The sequence below is a fragment of the Capricornis sumatraensis genome, chromosome 15 (genome assembly GCF_032405125.1).
Source record: "Capricornis sumatraensis isolate serow.1 chromosome 15, serow.2, whole genome shotgun sequence".
NCBI classification, from domain to species: Eukaryota; Metazoa; Chordata; class Mammalia; order Artiodactyla; family Bovidae; genus Capricornis; species Capricornis sumatraensis.
The window spans coordinates 64675504-64700219 of NC_091083.1; the positions used below are offsets into that span (position 1 = coordinate 64675504).

The 24716-nt window shown below is 47.1% G+C and overlaps 1 protein-coding gene across 3 annotated transcripts in view; it reads left to right on the forward strand.

Annotated features, from left to right (window-relative positions):
* Positions 1–19986, forward strand: part of HCK (HCK proto-oncogene, Src family tyrosine kinase) — a 45363-nt gene extending 25377 nt beyond the window's left edge. The window contains exons 6-13 of one of the 3 annotated variants that reach the window (XM_068987728.1): positions 1905–2008; positions 5502–5651; positions 5995–6147; positions 7660–7839; positions 8676–8752; positions 14047–14200; positions 16096–16227; positions 19526–19986. In XM_068987728.1, coding sequence (XP_068843829.1) covers positions 1905–2008; positions 5502–5651; positions 5995–6147; positions 7660–7839; positions 8676–8752; positions 14047–14200; positions 16096–16227; positions 19526–19728 — 1153 coding nt within the window. In that variant the 3' untranslated portion in view covers positions 19729–19986. Of the gene's footprint in view, positions 1–1904; positions 2009–5501; positions 5652–5994; positions 6148–7659; positions 7951–8675; positions 8753–14046; positions 14201–16095; positions 16228–19525 lie in introns of those variants that run through there. The other 2 variants (XM_068987729.1, XM_068987730.1) reach the window with 2 other exon arrangements.
* Positions 19987–24716: the final 4730 nt, after the last annotated feature.

Sequence of the window (24716 nt, forward strand, 5' to 3'; positions counted from 1 at the left end):
CAGTCTCCCAATTTAACCCTCTTCTTCCCTTTCCCCACTGGTAACCGTAAGTTTGTTTTCTACATCTGTGACACTATTTGTTTTGTGAGCTCACTTGACCATTTTTGTAGATTCCACATGTAAGCGATATCGTTTGGTACTTGTCTTTCCCTTCCTGTCTCTCTTCACTCAGTATGATAATCTCTGGGTTCATCCATGTTGCTGCAAACGGCATTGTTTTATTCTGCTTCATGGCTAATATTCCACTATCATGTCTGTGGTGGCTCAGCGTTAAAGGATCCACCTGTAATGCAGGAGACACAGGTTTGATCCCTGGGTTGGGAAAATCCCCTGGAGAAGGAAATAACTTCCCACTCCAGTATTCGTGCCTGAGAAATCCCATGGGCAGAGGAGCCTGGTGGGCTACAGTCCATGGGGTCGCAAAAGAGTCAGACACGACTTAATGACTAAACAGCAGCAACAATATTTCATGTATGTAAGTCCTGCAACTTCTTGATCCATTCATCTCTTGATGGACATTGAGGTTGTTTCTGTGTCTTGGCTATTGTGAACAATGCTGCAAAGAACATTGTCTCTCTCCGTTTTATTCTACACTATCCTCTCCCACCTCTCCTGTTCAGATCTTCCGTGCAGTACCTGCAGTTGCCTCCGTTTCACAGCTGCAGTGTCTGCCATGTAGGCGCCCCACCATCCCTCGTCAGTGGTCACTTAAGCTGTCCCCGGTCTCATGCTGCCTTGAGTCTCCTTGGGTATATGCCATTTCTTCCTGTGCAGAATCCATGGGATAACTTCCTGGGAGTGGGATTGCCAGGAGGACAGCTCTTACTGTGTACCCTTAATATTGCTTGAACATTTTACCATGGCTTGACTCACTTTACCAAATGAAAGCAAGGAAGGCAGGGGTGTTGCAGGGTGATTAGGACCTTTGGCTCTGGAGTTAGACTGCCTGACTTTGAATCCTGCCTACACCACTTACTAGCGGTGTGATGCCAGGCAAGTTACTTGCTCTTTCTGTTTCTTGATTTCCTCATCTGTAAAATGGGGATAATAAAGGCAATGATTCCATAGAGTTGTTGGGTGGATAATAAGAGCTTGATAAATGGTAACTGCCTGTTTCCCCAGTTGATAGCAGAGGAAACAGAAGTCCAGAGAGGGAAAACAATGTGCTCTAAGTCACACATAGATTTGTGGCAGGGTCAAGGCCAGTTGACCTCTGGTCTGGGGCTTTTTTCATTACAGTGCATGAACTACTCCTCAGGGAATAAATTTGGTTTCTGCTGCTTAAAGTTATCCTTAGATTTTGGGGGGGATCTAAAGATCCCAAATAGTCAAGGAGGATGAAGAAAGGTCCAGGGATGTGGTGCCAAGTATAAAGTTATTTGAGATCTCACATTTGAGCTTAGAAATTCATGCTGATGTTATATTCAACTCTGTATCTATAGAGGAAGATGAACTGTGATGGTAACAAAGCTCAGCCCTCACTCACATGGGCCTCTAAGATCCTGAGAGGTTGATCAAACTAGAGAAGTCTGCAAAAGGAAGATTTTTGACCACAGTTGGTTAAGCCTGCTGTATTTTGCCACCCAGTCTTTTTGCTCATCACCTTATCCCTCATGTTGGGTGGTACTGGAATAACCAGCAACATTTTGTATTAGTATTTATAATGCTGTATTATTTTTCTTAAAGAAATCCCAAATTGCAAGTTTCAGCCCCAGCAAACTGGATTCACTTGTGGTAAAATGTCAATATCAAAGGAATGACTGCTTTCCCCGCAAAGAATCTTTGAGTAAAACTGACACCAGAGAAATCCAGGCCCTTGGAGTCCTGATGCCAGGCGAGAACGCTGATAGTCAGACAGGACTGCCCACCGCGGGCTTACACACTGCCCCCTCCCTTCCCTCTAGGTGGTTCTTCAAGGGCATCAGCCGAAAAGATGCAGAGCGCCAACTCCTGGCCCCTGGCAACGTGCTGGGCTCTTTCATGATCCGGGACAGCGAGACCACCAAAGGTGAGGCCAGTCCTCCTAGCCCTGTGTTTCCACCCCACCACACAGGGTAGCCCCAGACATGACTAGACACCATCCTTCCCTTGGGGTATGCCATTGTCTGAACAACTCACCCAGCCCCCCTCCCCGGCTTGCCAGGCTTCCTTCTGCTCTTTGTTCAAGTCTTCTCAGCCCCAAGACCTGCCAACTTAGGTCAGTGAAAGTAAGATGCAGTGGTTACTGCCCTGAAGAACAACAACCTGCTGAACTTGATCTTCGTTAGCTTGGATTCTTTTATATACCCATCAAAATATATCTTGTCCACAAGCCTGACTCCTCTCTCCTTCCATAAGGAAATGAGATGGACTCAGGCTGTAGGAAGAGACCTCAAGCAATCTTGTCTGGGACCTGTTTCAAATAACTCCTTTGAGGTATTTGGATATTTTGATGTCAGTGACCTGCTTCCTGAAACTTCCGTGCTGTGAGGGTGGCTTTGTGCCTGGTCATTGCATAGGAGGCAAGAGTAGTGCCCCAAAACAACAAATAACTCAAACTGGCATCAACTAAGGCCAGTTTTGCCAAAGGGATGATTGTAAGTAGGAGTCCTATGATTTCAGATTTCATACACAGTGTGTGCCTTTACTACTGTGTTTAGATTCAAAACTGCTTGGTTCAGAGACATCAGCAAATTGTAAAATGTATGACCTCGCAGTACCCTGGACAATCAGTTCAGGGGCCTTCTGCTTTGCCCCCTGATTTCTGAACCGGGGAAGCCTGAATGTGGCTGAAACAGCACTCACAATCTGTGTCAGGGAATGGTTGGGCTTCATTTCCTCCCATCCAATAAACTCCCTACCAGCCCCCAGAGGAAAAGAAATAGTACAAAAAGATAAAGCCGTACACAGCCCTCGGCTTCTCTTCTCCCTCTGGGCCATCCTGCACACAAGGGCAGGAAGGTGAGCCTGGCCACTCCCACAGCCGGGCATAGGTGGGTTCACTGAGTTAATAAACTTGTAGTACAAGTGCCCTGAGTCCCATCCTGCTGCTTCCTGGGTTCTGCCCTTCCCCGCTCAGCATCAGCCAAGTCAGCCTCCCCTTGACTGCGCAGAGTGATTAACAGTGTGGTCCCAGCTACCTGGGTTTGAAGCCCAGCTCTGCTACTTACAGGCTGTGTGACTTCAGGTTAGGTACTTCATCTCCCTGGACCTCAGTCTCCTTACGTACAACATTGTGGTGATATAAAACCTCTACCTGTGGGGTTAATCATTCACTGTAATGAACAATATAGCTTATTATGATGCATATAACTATAGTCCATTATAATGAATATTATTCCTATCCATTCATTGTTATTATTTATTATTCCTATTCATTCATTGTCAAGAGCTGACTCATCTGAAAAGATCCTGATGCTGGGAAAGATTGAGGGCAGGAGGTGAAGGGGGTGACAGAGGATGAGATAGTTGGTTGGCATCATCAACTCAATGGACATGAGTTTGAGCAAACTCCAGGAGATAGTGAAGGACAGGGAAGCCTGGCAGGCTGCAGTCCATGGGGTTACAAAGAGTTGGACATGACTGAGCAACCAAATAACAGACATTAAAGAATCCACCTGCAGTGCCGGAGGCCTGGATTCGATCTCTGGGTCGGGAAGGTCCCCTGGAGGAGGGCATGGCACCCACTCCAGTATTCTTGCCTGAAGAATCCCATAGACAGAGGAGCCTGGCGGGCTACAGTCCCATGGGTTCACAGAGTCAGACATGACTGAGCGACTAAGTACAGCAGCTTAGCATGCATGAAAATCGATCAGTTGTGTCCAACTCTTTCTGACCCATGGACTGTACCCCTCCAGGCTCCTCTGTCCATGGAATTCTCCAGGCAGGAATACGGGAGTGGGTAGCCATTCCCTTCTCCAGGGGATCTTCCCAACCCAGGGATCAAACTTGGGTCTCCTCCATTGCAGGCAGATTCTTTACCATCTGAGGCGCCAGGGAAGCCCCAGCATGTATGGTCAACTGTAATTCATGCAACAATTTAAACCTCCCCCATATCCTATGACATGGTGCTATTGTGGTGGAGAAAGGTGAGAGAGAGAGAAGCTAATAACTTGCCCAAGGACACACAGCTCACAAACCAGAACCATGGCCACGGACTGAAAGACATGTGTGTTTCTGGTCTATGTGAATCCAGGATAGTTCCCCATCGCCAGCTCCTTAACTGAATCATATGTGCAGAATCCCTTTACCACATGAGATGATGCACACACAGGTGTCAGGGATTAGGACGTGGCATTGTGGGGGGCCGTGACTCAGCCTGCCACGACATTTAATATGGACACTTACATTTCAATGTTTATATTGTAATAGTTGAACTGGATTGGTTTGTTTGTTTAATCTTTTTGCTTGTTTGCTTCTAAACAGCCTAACTTTTATTTTCAGAATTAATGTTTATTTGTATTTGAATAACCTATGGATATACCCATACTGCTTTCACTATAAAATCATCTATTTTTATTTTTTAAATTAACTAATTTATTTTTGGAGGATAATTACTTTACAATATTGTGATGGTTTTTTGCCATACATCAACATGAATCGGTCACAGGTATACATGTGTCCCCCCAGTCCTGAACCCCCCTCCCACCTCTCTCCCCACCCTATTCCTCTGGGTTGTCCCAAAGTGCTGGATTTGAGTGCCCTGCTTCATGCAATGAACTTGCACTGGTCCTCTCTTTTACATATGGTAATGTACATTTTTCAGTGCTATTCTCTCAAGTCATCCCACCCTCACCTTCTCCCACTGAGTCCTAAAGTCTGTTCTTTACATCTGTGTCTCCTTTGCTGCCCCGCATCTAGCATCATCAGGACCGTTTCTCTAAATTCCATATATATGTGTTAATATATAGTATTCATCTTTCTCTTTCTGACTTACTTCAGTCTGTATAATAGGCTCCAGATCCACCTCATTAGAACTGAAGCAAATGCGTTCCTTTTTATAGCTGAGTAATATTCTATTATGTATATGTACCACAACTTCCTTATCCATTCATCTGCTGATGGACGTCTAGGTTGCTTCCATGTCCTAGCTATTGTAAACAGTACTAAACAGCCTTGCTTTTTACCAAACTGGGTGTGGTATCTTGGTTTTTGTGAAAAATAGATAGATAATAGGAAGAAAAAGAAATAATAATGAACTCAATGACAGCCAATATTACTGAGCTTTTACATCCTGTGTGCAAGCATTACTTCTTTTGCCACCAGGCAGTGTGCTGAGGGGAGGAGATATGATAACCAGTCCCATTCTACAGATAAGAGGACTGAGGCAAAGAGAGGTGACTTGGTCACATGTCCAAGGTCTCACAGGGGGACATGGAACAGCCTGACAAGCACCCGGCAGCCGGACTCCACAGCCCACTCCTACCCTCTGCTCCACTGCACGGATGTCAAGACGGTACCAGCAGTGGCCTTAGAGGCTGTCAGGGTATTCACACCGCGTGGTTTCTCTCTGGCCCGCACAGGGAGCTACTCTTTGTCCGTGCGAGACTACGACCCCCAGCACAGGGACACGGTGAAACATTACAAGATCCGCACGCTGGACAATGGGGGTTTCTACATCTCGCCCCGGAGCACCTTCAGCAGCCTGCAGGAACTGGTGGCCCACTATTCAAGTGAGTCCTGCAGGGCTGCCTCCCTTCTGGGGGCCCAGCTGGGTGGGCCTCTCTCCTGGGAATCCTAGTCAACGGGCACTGCTGCCTCTGAGGCCTGCTAAGGTTTTCCTGACCCTCCCCCCAGACAAACAGTTGCTTTGGATTCTCCTGAAGTCTTTGCTCTGTTGAACGGGAGGGCAGAGATGCCATCTCACCATGCTCTGTTCTCTTGGGAATGTCTTCGATGGAGTGGTCCTTTGGAACAGGGGCCAGACGCAGTGGACCAGGAAGGGAGGCCTGGAGGGGAAGCCTGAGGCTGGCTTAGGGCTGCCTGCCCTTGGCTGACCAGGGGGCTCTGTTCCAGAGGGGAGCGATGGACTCTGCCAGAAGCTGACAGTGCCCTGCATGTCCTCCAAGCCCCAGAAACCTTGGGAGAAAGACGCCTGGGAGATCCCCAGGGAGTCCCTCAAGATGGAGAAGAAACTTGGAGCTGGGCAGTTTGGGGAAGTCTGGATGGGTAAGGACCCAGGGCCAAAGCCAGGAGGGGAGAGAGGGGAGAGGGAGGTCCTTGCTTCCAAGAACAGCCCGAGGCCAAGTGGGAATGCCACCCAGGGCAGAGGGGAGATTTGAATAATAACCGTAAAGGAGTGATTCCTCTGATAGCAAAGCAAATAGTCCTGCCATGCAAACACTGCCATGCAAATCTTTGAGGTCAGGCCTGTTGGGGTCAAAAACTTTCTTCTAAGAAGCGGAAGTCCTCGATGAGGAATCTGCTTCCTCACATGGAGCTGGGACAGTCTGGGGTTGAGAGAACCAGAGCATCTCTTAGAATGATGAGAATTAAGAATGGGAAAGTGTAGCTTGGAGATTTCCAGGTGAGTTCAATGCTGGCAGCTGATGAACACGCTGTTCTAAGCCCCTGCCGTGTGCCCAGCATCACGCTAGGGCATTGTAGGGCTTCAAAAAGACATATTCCACCCCTGCTGGGCTGCCTCTAATGACTTAAGAATAGCAAAGCCTGCCCTGCAGAGCTGCGGGGGTAGACGCGATGCCTGGCCCAGTGCCTGGGCCCCCCCCAACACCGTGTTTATACTCCACCACGTTCCAAATGGGAGTGAAGACAGCTTACAGAGATGCCAACAATTCAGCCAGAAAAAAACAAGTTTAAAATCCACTCACTTCAACGATATGTATTGAGAGCCTGCTATATGTCAGGCACTGAAGAAGAAAAGGCAGAGAAAGCATGGTGAGGAAGGCAAGACAAATCAGACTGACAGGGTTAGAAAACACACACACACACACACACACACACATTATATAAGGCCTTAGGCTCTTACTGTGGGAAGACCTCAACTCTGCATTAGAGCTTCCTGGCAGCTAAGGCAAAATGCAAACACAAGCAACACTGAGATTTACAAGATCAACAAGATGATGCAGGGAAGGGGTGGGGTGAAGTGAGAGAACAGCATGAGCAAAGTCCCTGTGGTGGGAGGGGGAGACGGCTGCTCGAGGGACTGAATGATATGCAGGCAGGTTGGTGCACAAAAGGCAAGGGGTAGAGGTGTTGGTGGATGACAAGGCTAAGTGAGCAAGGCCAGTTTATGCAGGGCCTTGTGGACCATGATGAGGCATATTTATTTTGAGAGCAGTGTTAAGATTAAATAAACATTTAAAGCAAAGATGGTGTGTATGTGAATGTGTGACAAAACAAAGGTAGGTGTGTGAGTGAGTGGCACAATCAGAGTGATGTTTTAACCCCTTAACCCCTGCATGAACCTTTGCATATGAGGAAACCATAGTTCAGAGAGGTTAAGTGACCTGCCCAAGGGCACACAGCTAGGAAATGGTGGACCAGCCTTCCAACCCACATCTACCTGAGGGCAAAGCACATGTCTCCCCTTCCTTCTCTAAGGGCTGAGATGGGCAGGAAAGGCTCGCTGGAGGAGGCAGGTCTGCAGCCAGGTCTTTGGGGCCTGTGAGGAAGAGCAGTGGGCCCTGACCACCTTTTCTGCTTCCTGTCCTGCTGCAGCCACCTACAACAAGCACACCAAGGTGGCCGTGAAGACGATGAAGCCCGGGAGCATGTCCGTGGAGGCCTTCCTGGCAGAGGCCAACCTGATGAAGACTCTGCAGCATGACAAGCTGGTGAAGCTGCACGCTGTGGTCACAACAGAGCCCATCTACATCATCACGGAGTTCATGGCCAAAGGTGCTGCGCGCTGGGAGCTGGGGGTACCAACTATGCCTCCTCCTGGTCACCTGCAGAGTCAGAGGTGACTCTGACGTGGTTCTTTGGCCTTCAAGATGCCCCCAGTCTGGCCAGGAACTCTTTTGACATAAACTCACTGAGCACCTTCGTATCTGACTGCCCCACTCTCTTGGTTAAGGGGAGTGAAATCATGTTAGGGGGATGCCCGGGAAAGGGGAGCACATGGACCTCTGGGAGAGGGGGTGGGGCCAGAACCCCTCTCAGGGATAGGAGAAGAGCTTTCTATGGGTTCGCCATGAGCCCTTGAGGCTGGGGAGACTCCCTCAACCACCCCCGACCCCCTGACCACCAGCCATCTTCCCTGGGTGGACCAATGCTCCAGGAGACTCAGCAAAGCATTCCTTATGCACTGGCTAAGCATCCTTTCCAGGATGTTCCCATCCTGCCTGCACACAGTCCAGGACGTCTCAGGGATATTTTTTTAGGCCATCATTTCTCAATAATGTTCAATTCCTGCCCATTTCTCAACATATAGAAATGTCCCACGTGACATCCATTTAGAAGGATTTGACGTCTCAAAGCTTTCATCATTTTCTAAACACCCAATTATGCCAGCCTTACAAAACCATGGCCCCAGTCCCCCAGGCTCAGAAAGCTGTCTCAATCAAACAACCAGCCTGGCAAGCACAAAGTCATTCTCAAATGCTCAGATTCTATTTCTCATATGCTAGGAACAATAAATAAATACTTTTATTGAAATTCATTATGATGAACCATGTTAACCACTTGTTAAAGTCATGAGAGTAGTAAATGCTGTTCCCCCTTCCCCCACACAGGCAGCCTGCTGGACTTCCTGAAAAGTGAAGAAGGCAGCAGGCAGCCACTGCCCAAACTCATCGACTTCTCAGCCCAGGTGAGAGTCTAATGGGGAAGTCGGGGAAGGGGAAGTCAATTATTTATTCAACACGTGTTTATTGATTGCACGCTATCATAACAATAATAGCTAACACGTATTGAGTGCTCAGGATAAAAGTATTCCTTTTAACTGTGCCTTCTATGATCTAACTTGGGGCTTTCCTGATAGCTCAGCTGGTAAAGAATCCACCTGCAGAGAAGGTGATGGCACCCCACTCCAGTACTCTTGCCTGGAAAATCCCATGGACAGAGGAGCCTGGTAGGCTGTAGTCCATGGGGTCGTGAAGAGTTGGACACGACTGAGCGACTTCCCTTTCACTTTTCACTTTCCTGCATTGGAGAAGGAAATGGCAACCTACTCCAGTGTTCTTGCCTGGAGAATCTCAGGGACGGGGGAGCCTGGTAGGCTGCCATCTATGGGGTCACACAGAGCCGGACACGACTGAAGTGACTTAGCAGCAGCAGCAGCAATGCAGGAGACCCCAGTTCAATTCCTGGGTTGGGAAGATCCCCTGGAGAAGGGATAGGCTACCTACTCCAGTATTCTTGGGCTTCCTTGGTAGCTCAGAAGGTAAAGAATCCACCAGCAAAGTGGGTAGACCTGGGTTCAATCCCTGAGTTGGGAATATCTCCTTGAGGAGGGCATGGCAACCCACTCCAGTATTCTTGCCTGGAGAATCCCCATGGTCCGAAGAGCCTGGGGGGCTGCAGTCCCTGGGGCTGCAAAACAGCACTGAACAACTAGGCATGCACACAAGTCCCTCCTCATATAGTCTTCATTCACATCAGCCTCCTAGGGTGAGATTTTTGTTATCTATTCCTTTGTAACCAACTGCTCCAAAGTTTAGTAGCTTGAAACAATAATGTATCATTTCCCATGATTCTGTGGGGTGGACTGGGGTTGGTTGGGTGATTTTTCTGCTCCACACGGTGAAACCCAGCCCCCTCTTGAGGATGCGTTCTGCTGAGAGCTTCCCGGGGGCTAGAATATCTGGGATGGTGGCTCATCCTCTGGGTCTGTCTCCAGTGACTCCACATCACTCCTTCAGTAGCCTAACCTGAGCTCCTTCACATCATGGCAGAAAGGCAGAGGGAGTCTTGCAAGGGACTAAGCGATCTTGAGCAAGCTCCTTTTCGCATCATGCAGGCTAACGTCCTGTTGGTCAAAGCAAGTCACATGACCTAGCCCAGAGTCAGTGTAGGAGGGACCGCAAAGAGGCGTGAGTCCCAGGAGGTGTGGTTCACAGGGAACCATGATGTGACAGTCTGGCCACAGATGGGTAATTGTCATCCCGTTTTACAGAACAGGAAGTTAAGGCTTAGAGAGGAAGTAAAGAGGAGATGAGGCAACTGAGGCCCAGGGAGGTGAAGTAGCTTGCCTACATGACTGTGTTACTTTGGGGGGATACGGCAGTGAATAAAATGGAAAGTACTGCTATCCCCCTAGGGCTTACACTTATTAAACAACTAAATATCTTAGAGAGCCACGACCCAAGTAGTCCTGGCTCAGTGTCAAAAGAATGTAGTATCCAGCAAAATTAATAATCTCCAGAAATCACAGAAACGCTTCTTAAAACTCCATTTTCTTTCTCATCTTCCCTTCACTTTATGGAGCTCTTCTCACCCTCAGCCTGAGTGCTTTTCACTTCTGTCCTCTCTCATTCATTCTCTCCTGTCTGTGGGAAAACAGGGGAGGAAACGGGTACTGGTGGGAACCCACAGCTGGAGCACTTCTCCCAGTCCAAGAGCAATCAGAGGAGGCTTCCCAGAGGAAGCGGTCACTAGGCTGAGGCCTGAATAGAAGTTGGGCAGGTGAAGATGAGAGGGAAGGGTATTCCAGGCAGAAGAAACAGTCTATGCCAAAGTCCAAAGGGCAAAACCAGAGCTCAACCTGGTCTGTTGGAGCCTGAGCCTGGCAAAAATGAAGGGGATGTGGCTTGCAGCCTGGAAGGTGTTAAGGAAGAGGGGCACCTGGGCCCAGGGCAGGGCCTTCAGGAGGTGCCTAAGGCAGAGTTCATTTGACTATGCAAATCCTGGGAAGGGTATAATAAAGGAAGAGTATAATAAAAGGCTTTGCCTTTCAGAGTCTTCCAATACCAGAGGCATATGGAAATCCAGAAGAGGCATTTCTCTTCAATGAGCCCTACCTCCTGGGGAAACAGGAGTCTGGCCTGTTGCTAAATTGTAACCGTCACACTGGCAGAAACCTTGCTGGGAGGAGGGTCATAGACCAGGGCAAGAACAATTCTCCCCGTGGTACAAACGGTAAAGACAGAAACCACAGGAGGGAAAGAGGTGCCAGGCCCTTGTGCATCCAGGAGCAGAGGTGGACTCAGAGCCCAGGGACAGAAAGGAGCCACCCTGGGGCCTGGTCTTCACCTCCAGTCCTAGAGAGGTAGGTGGGTGCAGCAGAGACTGCCCCGTCACCACCTGGCTGTGTAACGTCAGATCTGTGTAATTCTGGGTCTCTCGGTCCCTCCATTTGTCAAATGAAGGAACTGGACCATCTTTGTGCTTTTCAAGTTTGAAAGCCATTTTTTTTTTTTTTTTTTTAGCTACAACTATGTTGGTCAAATGAATCTTACGGAGCAGCTGATGATTTTAAAATAGATTAAAACAGAGCTGCTCTGATTGAAGGGGTGACCTTTCTTTTGTCCCTCAGTTAGATTCAATGTGAAGAGCCCTGAGCTGGAATATCCCTACAGGCCCTTCCAGCTGATTCTGTGATTCCCTGGTACTCTCTCAGAAGCAAACCCATGTGCCAATGACTGACATCACGGCAGACCATCTGGTGCTCATGAAATCTCACCAGCTCATCAACTCCCAATTCATAGACCAATCCTGAACCCAGCCAACCTACCCACTATTCGTTCAGTTGGCAAACTCTTGAGAAGCAACACTGTATACACATGGACTTAGGAATCATATGAGTTTTGCTGTTGAGCCCAGGGCTGCTTGTGTGAGTGAGAGTGAAGTTGCTCAGTCGTGTCTGACTCTTTGCAAACCAGGGGACTATAGCCCACCAGGCTCCTCCGTCCATGGGATTCTCCAGGCAAGAATACTGGAGTGGGTTGCCATTTCCTTCTCCAGGGGATCTTCTTGACCCAGGGATTGAACCCAGGTCTCCTGCATTGCAGGCAGAGGCTTTAACCTCTGAGCCACCGGGGCTGCCTGTGTAGTCTTGAGCAAATAGCTTAACCTTTCTGAGGGCTGCTTTCCTCAACAGGGACTGTTGAAGTGAATACTTATATGCCAGACTCTGTTCTAAACACTTGATGTGGATTTAGAGTATTAATCCTCACATAAACCCTCGGAAGAAGATTCTCTTGTCCCATTCTACAGAGAAGAAAAGTAAGGTACAGTGGGTAAAGTAGTTTGCTTGGAGATCACAGAGATGTAGGGCTCAAGTTGAGCTGGCCCAACCCGGGAATAACCTAGGCATTCTCATCTGCTGTCTTCTAAGTGGGGTTAGTCCCACTTGCCCCCTTGAGCTCATGTGCTCCTGTGCAAATCCATAACATGAGTGTCTGCGCCTGAGTACTGAAAAATGCTGACTACCAGCGTTAGTGCCTGTCTGCTCCGTGCTGAAAATTCAGGTAGGGTAATGGACACAGACCCTAAGCAGGGCTGTCAGATTTCCAGTCCTGGTCTCCACCTGGACCAGGTGGTTACTTCTCTGGGATTCAGTTTTATCACCTGTGAAATAATAGTGCTGAAGCAATAGTACCTACCGCAAAGCAGAGAGCAAATGCTATTTAAGTATTAAATATCATATTATGATTAAAGAATAAGCTACAACGTCCACAGTTAATGTTATGGCTGTTGTTAACTGTTCGTCTGAACTCCTTATAAATTTTCCACACCCATGGGGCCAAGACTGCCTCACCCACTCCTGGCAGGCGATGACAAGCAAAATCAGAAAGTCTGGTTTCGTTAGAAAAGGCTGGAGACTCAGATCGAGGTTCCAACGGCCATGGGTGCCCCCTGCTGGCCACTTTCCGCAAGCGTACCATCCACTTGCCTCAGACCTTGAACAGACCTTGGTTTAGTCTGGCCAGAAACCCTACCTCCCCAAATAATCTCACCAGATTGCAGCCACCTGCAGTGTTGGAGTTCTGGGTGCTTAAAGGCAGCATGGAGACCCTGGGGGTGGATATTCAAATCCTGGGGGTGTGATCTGACAAAGGTCTCTGTACAACAGAGACGGTGCTAACACCTGGCTCAAGGACGTCAAAGACCAGTTTATGAACTATAAATGCTATTTTCTGAGTTTCTGAGGGTTAATCATAAACCTCTTTATGAGAGGTAATAAACAAACTATTGTAAGAGGAAAACGTCTTCACAGAAAAATCCCCCATCTTTCTGTCGGGCTTCCCAGGTACCATTGTGAATAAGAACTCTTCACACAGTCCACTATGCACTCAGAAGCCCTGATGACATTAAAATATACATCAGACCATGTCACCCTCCTACTCTAAGACTTCCCACTTCCCTTCGTGCTCAGAATACAACCCAACCCCCTCTCCTAACCTACAAGGTTCTTCCCCATCAGCAGCCTTTCCCACAACCTCCTCTCTCCTCCCCACCTTCCCTTGGGCAACTTCTGCTCAGCCTCCTGTTCCATGAATACCCAAGCTGCTTCCTACCTCCGGGCCTTTGCACATCATCTTCTCTGCCAGGAATGCTCTTCTTTGACAGAGCATTTGCTGAAGTTTCACCTCCTGACCATCCAATCCAAAACAGCCCTCTACACTTCATGTCCTAGCACCTGCTTTCCCCTTTCTTTATGGTGCTTATCACCACCTGTGGGGGCTTTGCCTGGCTCCCGACCTGTCCAAGTAACATGTCTGGTGCCCACAAGACATTCAGTAGATGTTTATTGAATGAGTAAAGGAATTTTCCCTACCCCGGCTTGGCAGTGAAGCAGGCATAATAGACACAACAAAATGTGATGTGAGCCTAGGTTGTTCCCAGTAAGGGGATAGGAGATGAAAACCCTTCAAAGTATCCTGGGGTGTGTGTGTGTATTTCTCCTTGGAGAAATAATGCTTTTTCCTTAAAGTGTTTTCTGGAAGTCTTGGAACCCTAGAGAAGCTCCAGACTGGCCCAGGCTATGAGAATCCCCCCAACCTGATTAGGCAGACAGAGAAATGCCAATCTGAGACCAGGCCCCAGGCCAGCACACATATTTTCCAGTTTCTCACACTTGGACAGTCGTCTTCTGCTTTTGGGTGAGACCCACCTTGGGCTGGGCCAAATCTGAGGGTAAAGGTGTCTCTGTTTTGGGTGGAGATTGCAGAAGGCATGGCCTTCATCGAGCGGAGGAACTACATCCACCGAGACCTTCGAGCCGCCAACATCTTGGTGTCTGCCTCCCTGGTGTGCAAGATCGCCGACTTTGGTTTGGCACGGGTCATCGAAGACAACGAGTACACAGCGCGGGAAGGTAGGGGATGGTGTCGAGGGCCCCGTGGGGCCCACTGGAGTGGGTCGTGTGTACTGAGCGTTAGGACCTGTGAAAGTGGTATTAATCAAAATGCAAAGGTTTGTCCCAGTATCAGCTGTGTGTTATTAAGCTGGAGGGGCTCCATCTTGAGTTCTGGCCTCCAGTCTCCCCCATTAAGTGGGATCAATTGTAGATTGGGTCAGTCAAGTCATGTTAAAATTAAGAGTAAGGGCAAGAGCGACTTTAGGTGTGATAGACAAAAACAGGGAAGAATCTAAATGTCCATAAAGGGTACAATGATATTTAAATTGTGGTTTATTCACAGAATATTATTATGTAGCAATGAGAAGTTACAAACCAATGACTCACGCAAACGCAAAAGAAAATGGATGATTCTCACAGGCATAATATCAAAATAAGGGAACTCAGACCGAAAAAGTAGATGCTGGATAGTTTCACTTATATAAAATTCAGAAACAGGCAAACATGTATGCGAAGGTTGACAGCAGCATTATTCTTAACAGCCAAAAAGTGGAAGTAACCCAAATCTATCAACTGATAAACAAATACACAAAATGAAATTTAGGCATGTGGTGGGATGTTATTTGACCATAAAAAGGGATGAAGTACTAATATACCCTAAACATGGACAAACTTTGCAAACATCATGTTCAGTGAAAGAAGCCAGACACAAAGGCCATGTATTGTATGATTCCATTTATATGAAATTCTAGGCAAATCTATAGAGACAGAGAGTAGATTAACTCCAGCCAAGGCTGGAGTGGGGAGCTAGAAAGAAATGGGTGGTGACTGTTACGGTCTGGGGAAGGGTGGGGTGAAAATATTCTAAAATTCACAGCTTTGTGAATATATTAAGAAAACCATTGAACTGAATACTTTGAGTGGCTGAATTATATGGTCTGTGCATGCATCTCAATAAAACTTTTTAAAAAAACAGACAAAACTCATTTATTGTGCTAAAGGTCAGAATAATACTTAACCTGGATTGCAGCGGTATTGACTGAGATGAGGCAGGAGGGAGCCTTCTGAGATGCTGAAATTTTCTATATCTTAATCTGAACGGTGATTACAAGTGGGGGATACATATATAAAAGGCATCTAGTTGTATAGGAAAGATTTGTATATTTTATTTCATGTTTGTATAACACAGTAAAAGTACAACCACTAAAAGAATAAGAATAGAATGTATAACTTCTAAACCAGGAGAGGAAAAGCAGGAATAAAGAAAACTCTCTCAGTCCCAAGGGAGGAAGGGATGGGGGGAGCAGGAAACACACAGAGAATTTTCAAAACTTGACTGTACTAGATGATAAAGCAGGTCTCAACAAATTCCAAAAAACAGGTATCTTTTACACTGCATTCCCAACTACAGTGGAATTGCAATAAAAATTACTCACTAAAGGTTAACTCAACCTATCCCAGACCAGATGGAAGGAGAGGAGGGCTAGAAGGAGAGACACCCAGTGACTGGGGGAAACCGAAATCTTCCCTTCGCTGACAGTAGTTAGGAGGTCAAGGTAGCAGGTATGACCTGGACTCAAAGTCCCTTGAATTTCTGCTGTCCCCAAAGGTCCTAGGACTCTACTCTTCAGGAGTTGTAGTTCATCAGGACATCAGCTGAATCAATGAGGTGGCCCCAAGAGGGCAAGTCCCCTGCCACACCCCAGGTACCTTGGCTCACTCCTCCCTACTTCAGCCACTGGTCCTCAGAATGGATGCTCCTTGCTTCCACGGGGGCCAGATTGAGGGAAGTCACAGTCCTGCAGGGGGCAGATGTTGGCAGCTGTACTGATGTCCTGTTCCCTCCCCCTACCAGAGACCTAGCTCTGATTGCTCTCCAGACTCTCCTTGACTCTCCTCTGTTCAAACCACAGGGGCCAAGTTCCCCATCAAGTGGACAGCTCCTGAAGCCATCAACTTCGGCTCCTTCACCATCAAGTCAGATGTCTGGTCCTTCGGTATCCTGCTGATGGAGATCGTCACCTATGGCCGGATCCCTTACCCAGGTAGGAGAGAGGGCATCAGCCTGGGGCTGCTTCCAGGGCAGCCTGGCTCCCTTCTCTAGTCATTGTGTCCATTCAGACTGAGTTTTTGTTTGTTTGTTATTGTGTTTGTTTTTTATCAATATTTTTAATGAAGTACCATTGATTTACAAGGTTGTGTCAGTTTCTGCTGTATGGCAAAGTGCTTCAGTTATATATACATATATATATATACATAATAATATAAGCTCTTTTCCATTACAGTTTGTCATAGGATATTGAAGATAGCTCTCTGTACCATAAAGTAGGACCTTATTGTTTACCCATTCTCTACATGAAAGTTTATGTCTGCTCCACTCCATCCCTCCCCCTACTGCCTTCCCCTTGGCAACCACCAGCCTGAGTTGGTTGACCCTCACTGAGTTCTTGACCCTCACCCCCAGCCTCTCAGTTAATAACACTATTATCTGTCCAATTTCTTAAGCCTGAAATCTGGAAGCTTGCTTGGCCCTTCCTCTTCTCTCATCCCTTTCCACGTTCAAGGAGTCACAGGGTTCCAGCCATTGGACTCCAAAGCATCCCAAGTCGGTCCACTTCTAACTCCACAGCCTCCACCCACACCAGACCAACGTCCTCCGTCATCTCACTGGTACAGTGGCCTCCTAAGCAGTCTGCCCTCTCTCCTAAAGGCCATCTCTCCCTGGGCCAGAGGGATTTTTCTAAAATTGTGGGTCAGAACTTTTCCCTTCTCCACCTCTAACATTTTAAAGGCCTCCCAGCATAATTGGGACAAAATCCCAAACTCCTAATTGTGGCCTGCAGGTCCGGCATGATCCAGCCCCTGCCTACTTCTTCCCTCTCCCTTCATGTCATGCTATACCTCACCACCCAGTCGTCTAAAGTATTAAGCACGTCCCTGTGCTTCTCGTTCGCAATACCCTATGGTATTTCATTCACAGCATTTATCACCATTGATAACCATATTTATTTGATATTTTCTCCATCACACTCTGAGGTCTGTGAGGCCAGAAATCATGTCTGTATTCCTTACTGGTGCATCTGGACCGCTACCTTTCTGCTTGGCCTGTAGTGGATGCCTAGTAACTATTTGTCAAATGGATGAATTTATCTCCATGCCTGTGGGCGTCGCTCTACACTGAGTAGACCATGGGGTATACAAAGATATATCTGGCATGTAGAGTGCCTGGGACTCAGCAGATTAAAGTTTTTCTCTATTCCTTTTCAGTTGGGATGCTTCCTAGGGTATCTGTAGCCAGAACCCTGGGGCGGGAGGCAAGGTGGATATAAAGAGAATTCTGACTTTATAAGTAAATAGTCGTGAACTTTAATCCTGTTCCCATCAACACTTTGAGAAATTCACTTGACTTCTACCCCAGTTCTTCATCTGTGAAAAATATAGGTAATGAAGTCAACCACCTTGCAGAAGTGGTTCTGAAAATTAGAAATAAAAGGTGCAGACACTTGGTTCACTCATCAGTATGTATCAAATTCCTACTGTGTGTTAGGCATGGAGTGTACAGTAGGAGACAAAGCCCTTGCTTGGCAGGAGCTCACATTATAGCCTGAAGGAACACACACTAAATAGACGCACTTCTCAGTGGAGATCACTTGGAACAGAAAATGAAGCAGGGGCGTAGGAGAGTAACCTAGGGCTCCTGTGGGCAGGGAGCACCGTCAGAGCAGGTCATATCTGAGCTGAAAGTGAGCAGAGTGAGGATTAGGGAAAGGATTCCAGAGAGAAGGCACTGCCAGCTCTCAGAGCCTGAGTTGTATCTGAAGAATATCAAACAAGCAAGGTAGACGGAGACAAGAAATGAGAGCAGATGGTACGTGAAGCGGGGCTTGGCAGGGGCCCAGTCAGGCGGGATCCCTGGTCATGGTGAAGACTGTGGGTGCTAGTCTAAGTGTAAAGAAGCTACTGGAGCATTATGGGCAGGGAACTGGCATCGTCTGATTTCCACGTGCAAGTGATGCTTTGGTTTAGCGTGGAGAGTGGATCAGGGCTGGGGAGACGGTGGCAGCTGCAGCTGTTGCACAGACAGTGGTGATGGTAACTGATAAGCTGATGAGCTGGTGCTGTGTTTTAAAAGAAGAAAGGCTGTGACTTGCTGATGTGGAAAGCGAGGGAGAGAGAAGAATGAAGGTTGAGTCTCCTGGTTTTGATTGAACAACTGGATGCCTGATGGTCTAGGGATAAAAATTTAAGAGTTCTGTTTTAGCCCTGTTAAATTTGAGGTGGCTTATCCAAGATGTTCAAGGAAGCACTTGAATATATGAATACGTTTGGAGTTCAAGACTGGTAATATAGGACTTCCCTGGTGGTCCAGTGATTAAGAATACCACTTCCAATACAGGGGACAAGGATTCAATCCCTGGCTAGAGAACTAAGGTTCCATGCCATACAGCATGGCCAAGTATTTTTTTAAGAAAGACTGCTGCTGCTGCTGCTAAGTCGCTTCAGTTGTGTCTGACTCTGTGCGACCCCATAGATGGCAGCCCACCAGACTCCCCCGTCCCTGGGATTCTCCAGGCAAGAACACTGGAGTGGGTTGCCATTTCCTTCTCCAATGCCTGAAAGTGAAAAGTGAAAGTGAAGTCACTCAGTCGTGTCCGACCCTCAGTGACCCCATGGACTGCCGCCTTCCAGGCTCCTCCGCCTATGGGATTTTCCAGGCAAGAGTACTGGAGTGGGGTGCTATTGCCTTCTAGTAATATAAAATTGGGGATCATAGATGTTTAAATGGTTGTTCTTGAGGATAACTAACATAAACTTTTTAACTGAACAAAGAAATGTTCCTACTCATAGGATGACACTGAGTCCAGCTCCCTGACTTGTTTTATCTTGAGGCTTCACCAATAAAAACCAGGCAGGGGGTTATGGAGCCCTGCAGGCGGCAAGTAACAAATTAACAGACTGAGTGGCGGAAACAATAGGTAAATTGTTTCAACCCAGACTAAGGAGTCTGACACTGGAGACAGTCAGTTCAGCTGCTCAATGACTCTCAGGTCTCTGGGTTGGTTCCTCTGTGATTGTCTTCCCCATGTGGTCAGATGGCTGCTGCAGCTCCACAGACCACGTTGTGTCACAGTGTCCAAAGAAAGGAGGAAGGGTGTGGCCAAAAGTGGGCACCCGGCCCCTGCCCTCACTGCAGGGGAAGTGGGGGAAGGGATGCCTGGCTTGCATCGTGCGAGGAGCTCGGCTCCCATGAGGAGGTGGGGAGGGATGGTTGTTGGGGAGGCAGTGACTGTCTGCCCGGCCGACCCCAATCCCTCCCTTTATAATTCCGTGGCTCCTTCTCAGGGATGTCAAACCCCGAGGTGATCCGTGCACTGGAGCGTGGGTACCGGATGCCTCGACCAGACAACTGCCCGGAAGAGCTCTACAACATCATGACTCGCTGCTGGAAGAACCGACCTGAGGAACGGCCCACCTTTGAATACATCCAGAGTGTGCTGGATGACTTCTACACGGCCACCGAGAGCCAGTACCAACAGCAGCCGTGATGGGGCGGCCAGGTGGGCCCAGGCACTGAGGCCATGCCTGCGCGGTGGCTCCCGGCACCCGGCTCAGCCTTCCTATTCTCAGACACCCACCCTCCCTCCAGCCACAATTCCTCATCTGCCAAGTGGGTGGGACGGACTGGACACTCTCTTTTTTGACTCTGGCGATCCACAGTCTGAGATTCTCAGGATACTTCCAGTTGACATTTCTATTGCCTGGGACAGCTGGATTCTAGTTACCGCTGCGGTTTGGATAGAAAACTTTTAAACTGATGAAATAAATATTTAAATAAAAGATCTGACAGCTAAAGGTTTTACTAATAGGTTAGCTTTTCTTGTCTTGCCGGTTTTGGAACATTTGCCTTTTGGTGGATGACAAGTCAAAGGGGGAAGGACTGGCAAAGAGAGGTGGGGTCCAATGCTCCCAGTTTCCTAACTGCCCCCTGAATACTTGCTGGCTGTATTAGTTTCCTATGGCTTCTGTAACAAATTAGCACAAACTTAGTGGCTTGAAACAAAACAAATGTATTATCTTACAGTTTCAGAGGTCAGAGTCTGAGATAGGTTGGCAGAGCTGCGTGCTTTCCGGAGGCTCCAGGGGTGAATCATTCCCTTGCCTTTTCCAGCTTCCAGAAGCTGCCCAGCTGTTCCTGGTTTCCTTCTGCTCATCACTCCAAATTCTGTTTCTGTCATCACATCTCCTTCTCTGACTCTGAGTCCTCCCTCTGTTACTTGTCAGAACCCCTGTAATTACACTAGACTCACCTGGATAAGCTTCGCTGATAGCTCAGTTGGTAAAAAATCTGCCTGCAGTGAAGGAGGCCCCAAGTTCGATTCCTGGGTTGGGAAGATCCGCTGGAGAAGGGATAGGCTAACCACACCAGTATTCTTGGGCTTCCCTGGTGGCTCAGCTGGTAAAGAATCCGCCTGCAATTCGGGAGACCTGGGTTTGATCCCTGGAGAAGGGAATGGCTACCCATTCCAGTATTCTGGCCTGGAGAATTCCATGGACTATACAGTCCATGGGGTCGCAAAGAGTCAGACACGACTGAGCAACTTTCACTTTCACCTGGATAATGCAGACTAATTTTCCCATTTTCAGTTTCTTAATCACATTTGTAAAGTCCCTTTTGCCACACCAGATAACATCTTCACAAGTTCCAGGAATTAGGAGGTGGACATCTTTTTTTTTTTTCTTTTGGAGGGGGACAGACTATTATTCACCTGTCACACTGGATGGGTTTTTGTCTCCAAGGAGCTGCATGTGCCAGGCTGACAGGAATGACTTTTCATGATCTGGGACAATGGCTCTCCTGCTAAGCCATGTTTTTATACAAGTTGGTTGGTCTGGATCTCCCCCAGGGCTGGGGGCTGCCTATAGCCCCTGCATTTCCCATGGCCCAGCAGCCATCACGGTTGTGATGGAATCCTACAGTCCTACAGTGGAAATGTGGCTGCTGAGAAGTATCAGCTACCCTGAGTGGGAAGCTCTCAGAGGAGGGGAGGGGTGGGGGGACAGGTAAGAAGGAGGCAGAGAAGACAAGGAGGCAGTGGGGCCTTCCTGCATGTCGTCTTAGTTGAAAGTCCCCAGTGGTCAGCCTTGTAGAGGGAGTGATAGGAAGAGTTAGACCACGGGGTGGGGAGCAAGTGACACCCATCTGTATTCTTGTATCTCCTGAAGGATCTATATCATTTTGTGATGCACCCACCAGAGTCCCATGGAACCCTATACCGACTCGATTCTGTACCCCTGAGTAGCTCAGAGTCTAACCTTGGGCACTGGGTGTGAGAACAGTGGAAAATAAAATGTTTTAACTTATGTAGTTCATAACTGAATTTCTCTCTTGCTTCCTGGTTTGGGAATGTGTCTTTGGGTCTCTGAAAGCAAAGCCCAGGGTCCAGTGATAGGAATTTGCAAATATGATTGGTGGCACATTAGATTGCTATTCGGTAATCCATAAGAGGAGCTTACGTCCCTCCCTACCCCACTGATGTTGAGTTTGGCCACGGACTTGTTTTAGCCAATGGGATGTTAGCAGATATGATTAAGCAAAGGCTAGAAACGCTTGTGTGAGTAGGCTTGCCCTCCAGCCTTTTGACCTGAAACGAACAAAGTCCCGTGAAGATGAGCTACATGTGGAAAAGATCTGGACCCAACCTGCAGCTTGGATTTAAACCCAGGTGAGAACAGCCTTGATCAACTGAAACCCAGCTGTCCTATGGACATGTGAAAGAGAAGGAAATGCTTACTAAGCCTTTGAGTTCTGGGGTTGTTTTGTTATGTGGCCTTATTATAGAAATATATGATTGAGACATGATCTCAAAAGGCAAAATCTAAATGGACAAGATCAAGGGATCAATTCCTGCCCACCTGCTCTTTCTGTTTACACTGCCCTCTGAACCCCACTAGCCTACACTCTGATTTATCCCTTTGGTCACAGGAAAGCCTGATGAAAACATAGGGATAGGCACAGCACCAAAAGTATTCTCCATGAAAGAAAAAAACTGATAAACTGGAATTTATTAAAATTAAAACTCTGCTCTAAAATATTTAAAGTAAAGGAAACCTCCAGTCTGGGAGAAAATATTTGCAAAACACGTATCTGATAAAGGACTGATAGCCAAAATATACAGAGAATTCTTTAAAAATTCAACAATAAGGAAACAACCCAATTTAAAAAGTGGGCAAAAGACCTAAACAGGCACCTCAAGAAGAAGATAAACAGATGCAAAATAAGCATATGAAAGATGCTCAACATCATATGTCATTCAGTTCAGTTCAGTTCAGTCGCTCAATCATGTCCGACTCTTTGCGACCCCATGAATCGCAGCATGCCAGGCCTCCCTGTCCATCACCAACTTCACTCAGACTCACGTCCATTGAGTCAGTGATGCCATCCAGCCATCTCATCCTCTGTGGTCCCCTTCTCCTCCTGCCCCCAATCCCTCCCAGCATCAGAGTCTTTTCCAGTGAGTCAACTCTTCGCATGAGGTGGCCAAAGTCCTGGAGTTTCAGCTTTAGCATCATTCCTTCCAAAGAAATCCCAGGATTGATCTCCTTCAGAATGGACTGGTTGGATCTCCTTGCAGTCCAAGGGACTCTCAAGAGTCTTCTCCAACACCACAATTCAAAGGCATCAATTCTTCAGCGCTCAGCCTTCTTCACAGTCGAACTCTCAAATCCATACATGACCACAGGAAAAACCATAGCCTTGACTAGATGGACCTCAGTCAGCAAAGTAATGTCTCTGCTTTTGAATATACTATCTAGGTTGCTCATAACTTTTCTTCCAAGGAGTAAGCATCTTTTAATTTCATGGCTGCAGTCACCATCTGCAGTGATTTTGGAGCCCAAAAAAATAAAGTTTGACACTCTTTCCACTGTTTCCCCATCTGTTTCCCGTGAAGTGATGGGACCAGATGCCATGATCTTTGTTTTCTGAATGTTGAGATTTAAGCCAACTTTTTCACTCTCCACTTTCACTTTCATCAAGAGGCTTTTTAGTTCCTCTTCACTTTCTGCCATAAGGGTGGTGTCATCTGCATATCTGAGGTTATTGATATTTCTCCCGGCAATCTTGATTCCAGCTTGTGCTTCTTCCAGCCCAGCGTTTCTCATGATGTACTCTGCATATAAGTTAAATAAGCAGGGTGACAATATACAGCCTTGACATACTCCTTTTCCTATTTAGAACCAGTCTGTTGTTCCATGTCCAGTTCCAACTGTTGCTTCCTGATCTGCATACAGATTTCTCAAGAGGCAGGTCAGGTGGTCTGGTATTCCCATCTCTTTCAGAATTTTCCACAGTTTATTGTGATCCACACAGTCAAAGGCTTTGGCATAGTCAGTAAAGCAGAAATAGATGTCATTAGAGAAATGCAAATGAAAATAACTGAGTGCAAAACTACTACACTCCTATCAGAATTGTTAAAATCCAGAATACTGACACCACCAAATGCTGGCAAGGCTGTGGAGCACAGGAACTCTGACTCATTGCTGGTGGGAATGCAAAATAGTACAGCCACTTTAGATGACATTTGTCTGTTTCTTACAAAACAAGCATAGTCTTACCATACCATCCGGCAACTGTACTCCTTGGTACTTACTCAAATGAGTTCCAAACTTATGTCCAAACAAAAATCTGCACAGAGGTCTGTAGCAGCTTTATTTATAATTGCCAAAATTTGGCAGCCACCAAGATATCCTTCGACAGGTCCCATCCTCCCATCCATATAATGGAATATTGTTCAGTGATAAAAAGAAATGAGCTATCAAGACATGGTAGAAACTTGAACGCATACTGCTAAATTAAAGAAGTTGATCTAAAAAGGCTACATACTGTATTCCAACTATGTGACATTGTAGAAATGGTAAAACTATAGAGACAGTAAAGAGGTCAGGGGTTTGGTGGGAAACGAGGGCGGGATGAAGAGGTGGAGCATAGTGGGATGTAGGGCAGTGAAAGAAACTATTCTGTATGATACTCTTAATGGTGAATACATACCACTATAAACTCTTGATGAAAGTGAAAGAGGAGAGTGAAAAGGTTGGCTTAAAGCTCAACATTCAGAAAACTAAGATCATGGCATCCAGTCCCATAATTTCATGGGAAATAGATGGGGAAACAGTGGAAACAGCATTGACTTTATTTTTGGGGGCTCCAAAATCACTGCAGATGGTGACTGCAGCCATGAAATTAAAAGACATTTACTCCTTGGAAGGAAAGTTATGACCAACCTAGACAGCATATTAAAAAGCAGAGACATTACTTTGTCAACAAAGGTCCATCTAGTCAAGGCTACGGTTTTTCCAGTAGTCATGTATGGATGTGAGAGTTGGACTATAAAGAAAGCTACATACTGAAGAATTGATGCTTTTGAACTGTGGTGTTGGAGAAGACTCTTGAGAGTCCCTTGGACTGCAAGGAGATCCAACCAGTCCATCCTAAAGGAGGTCAGTCCTGAGTGTTCATTGGAAGGACTGATGTTGA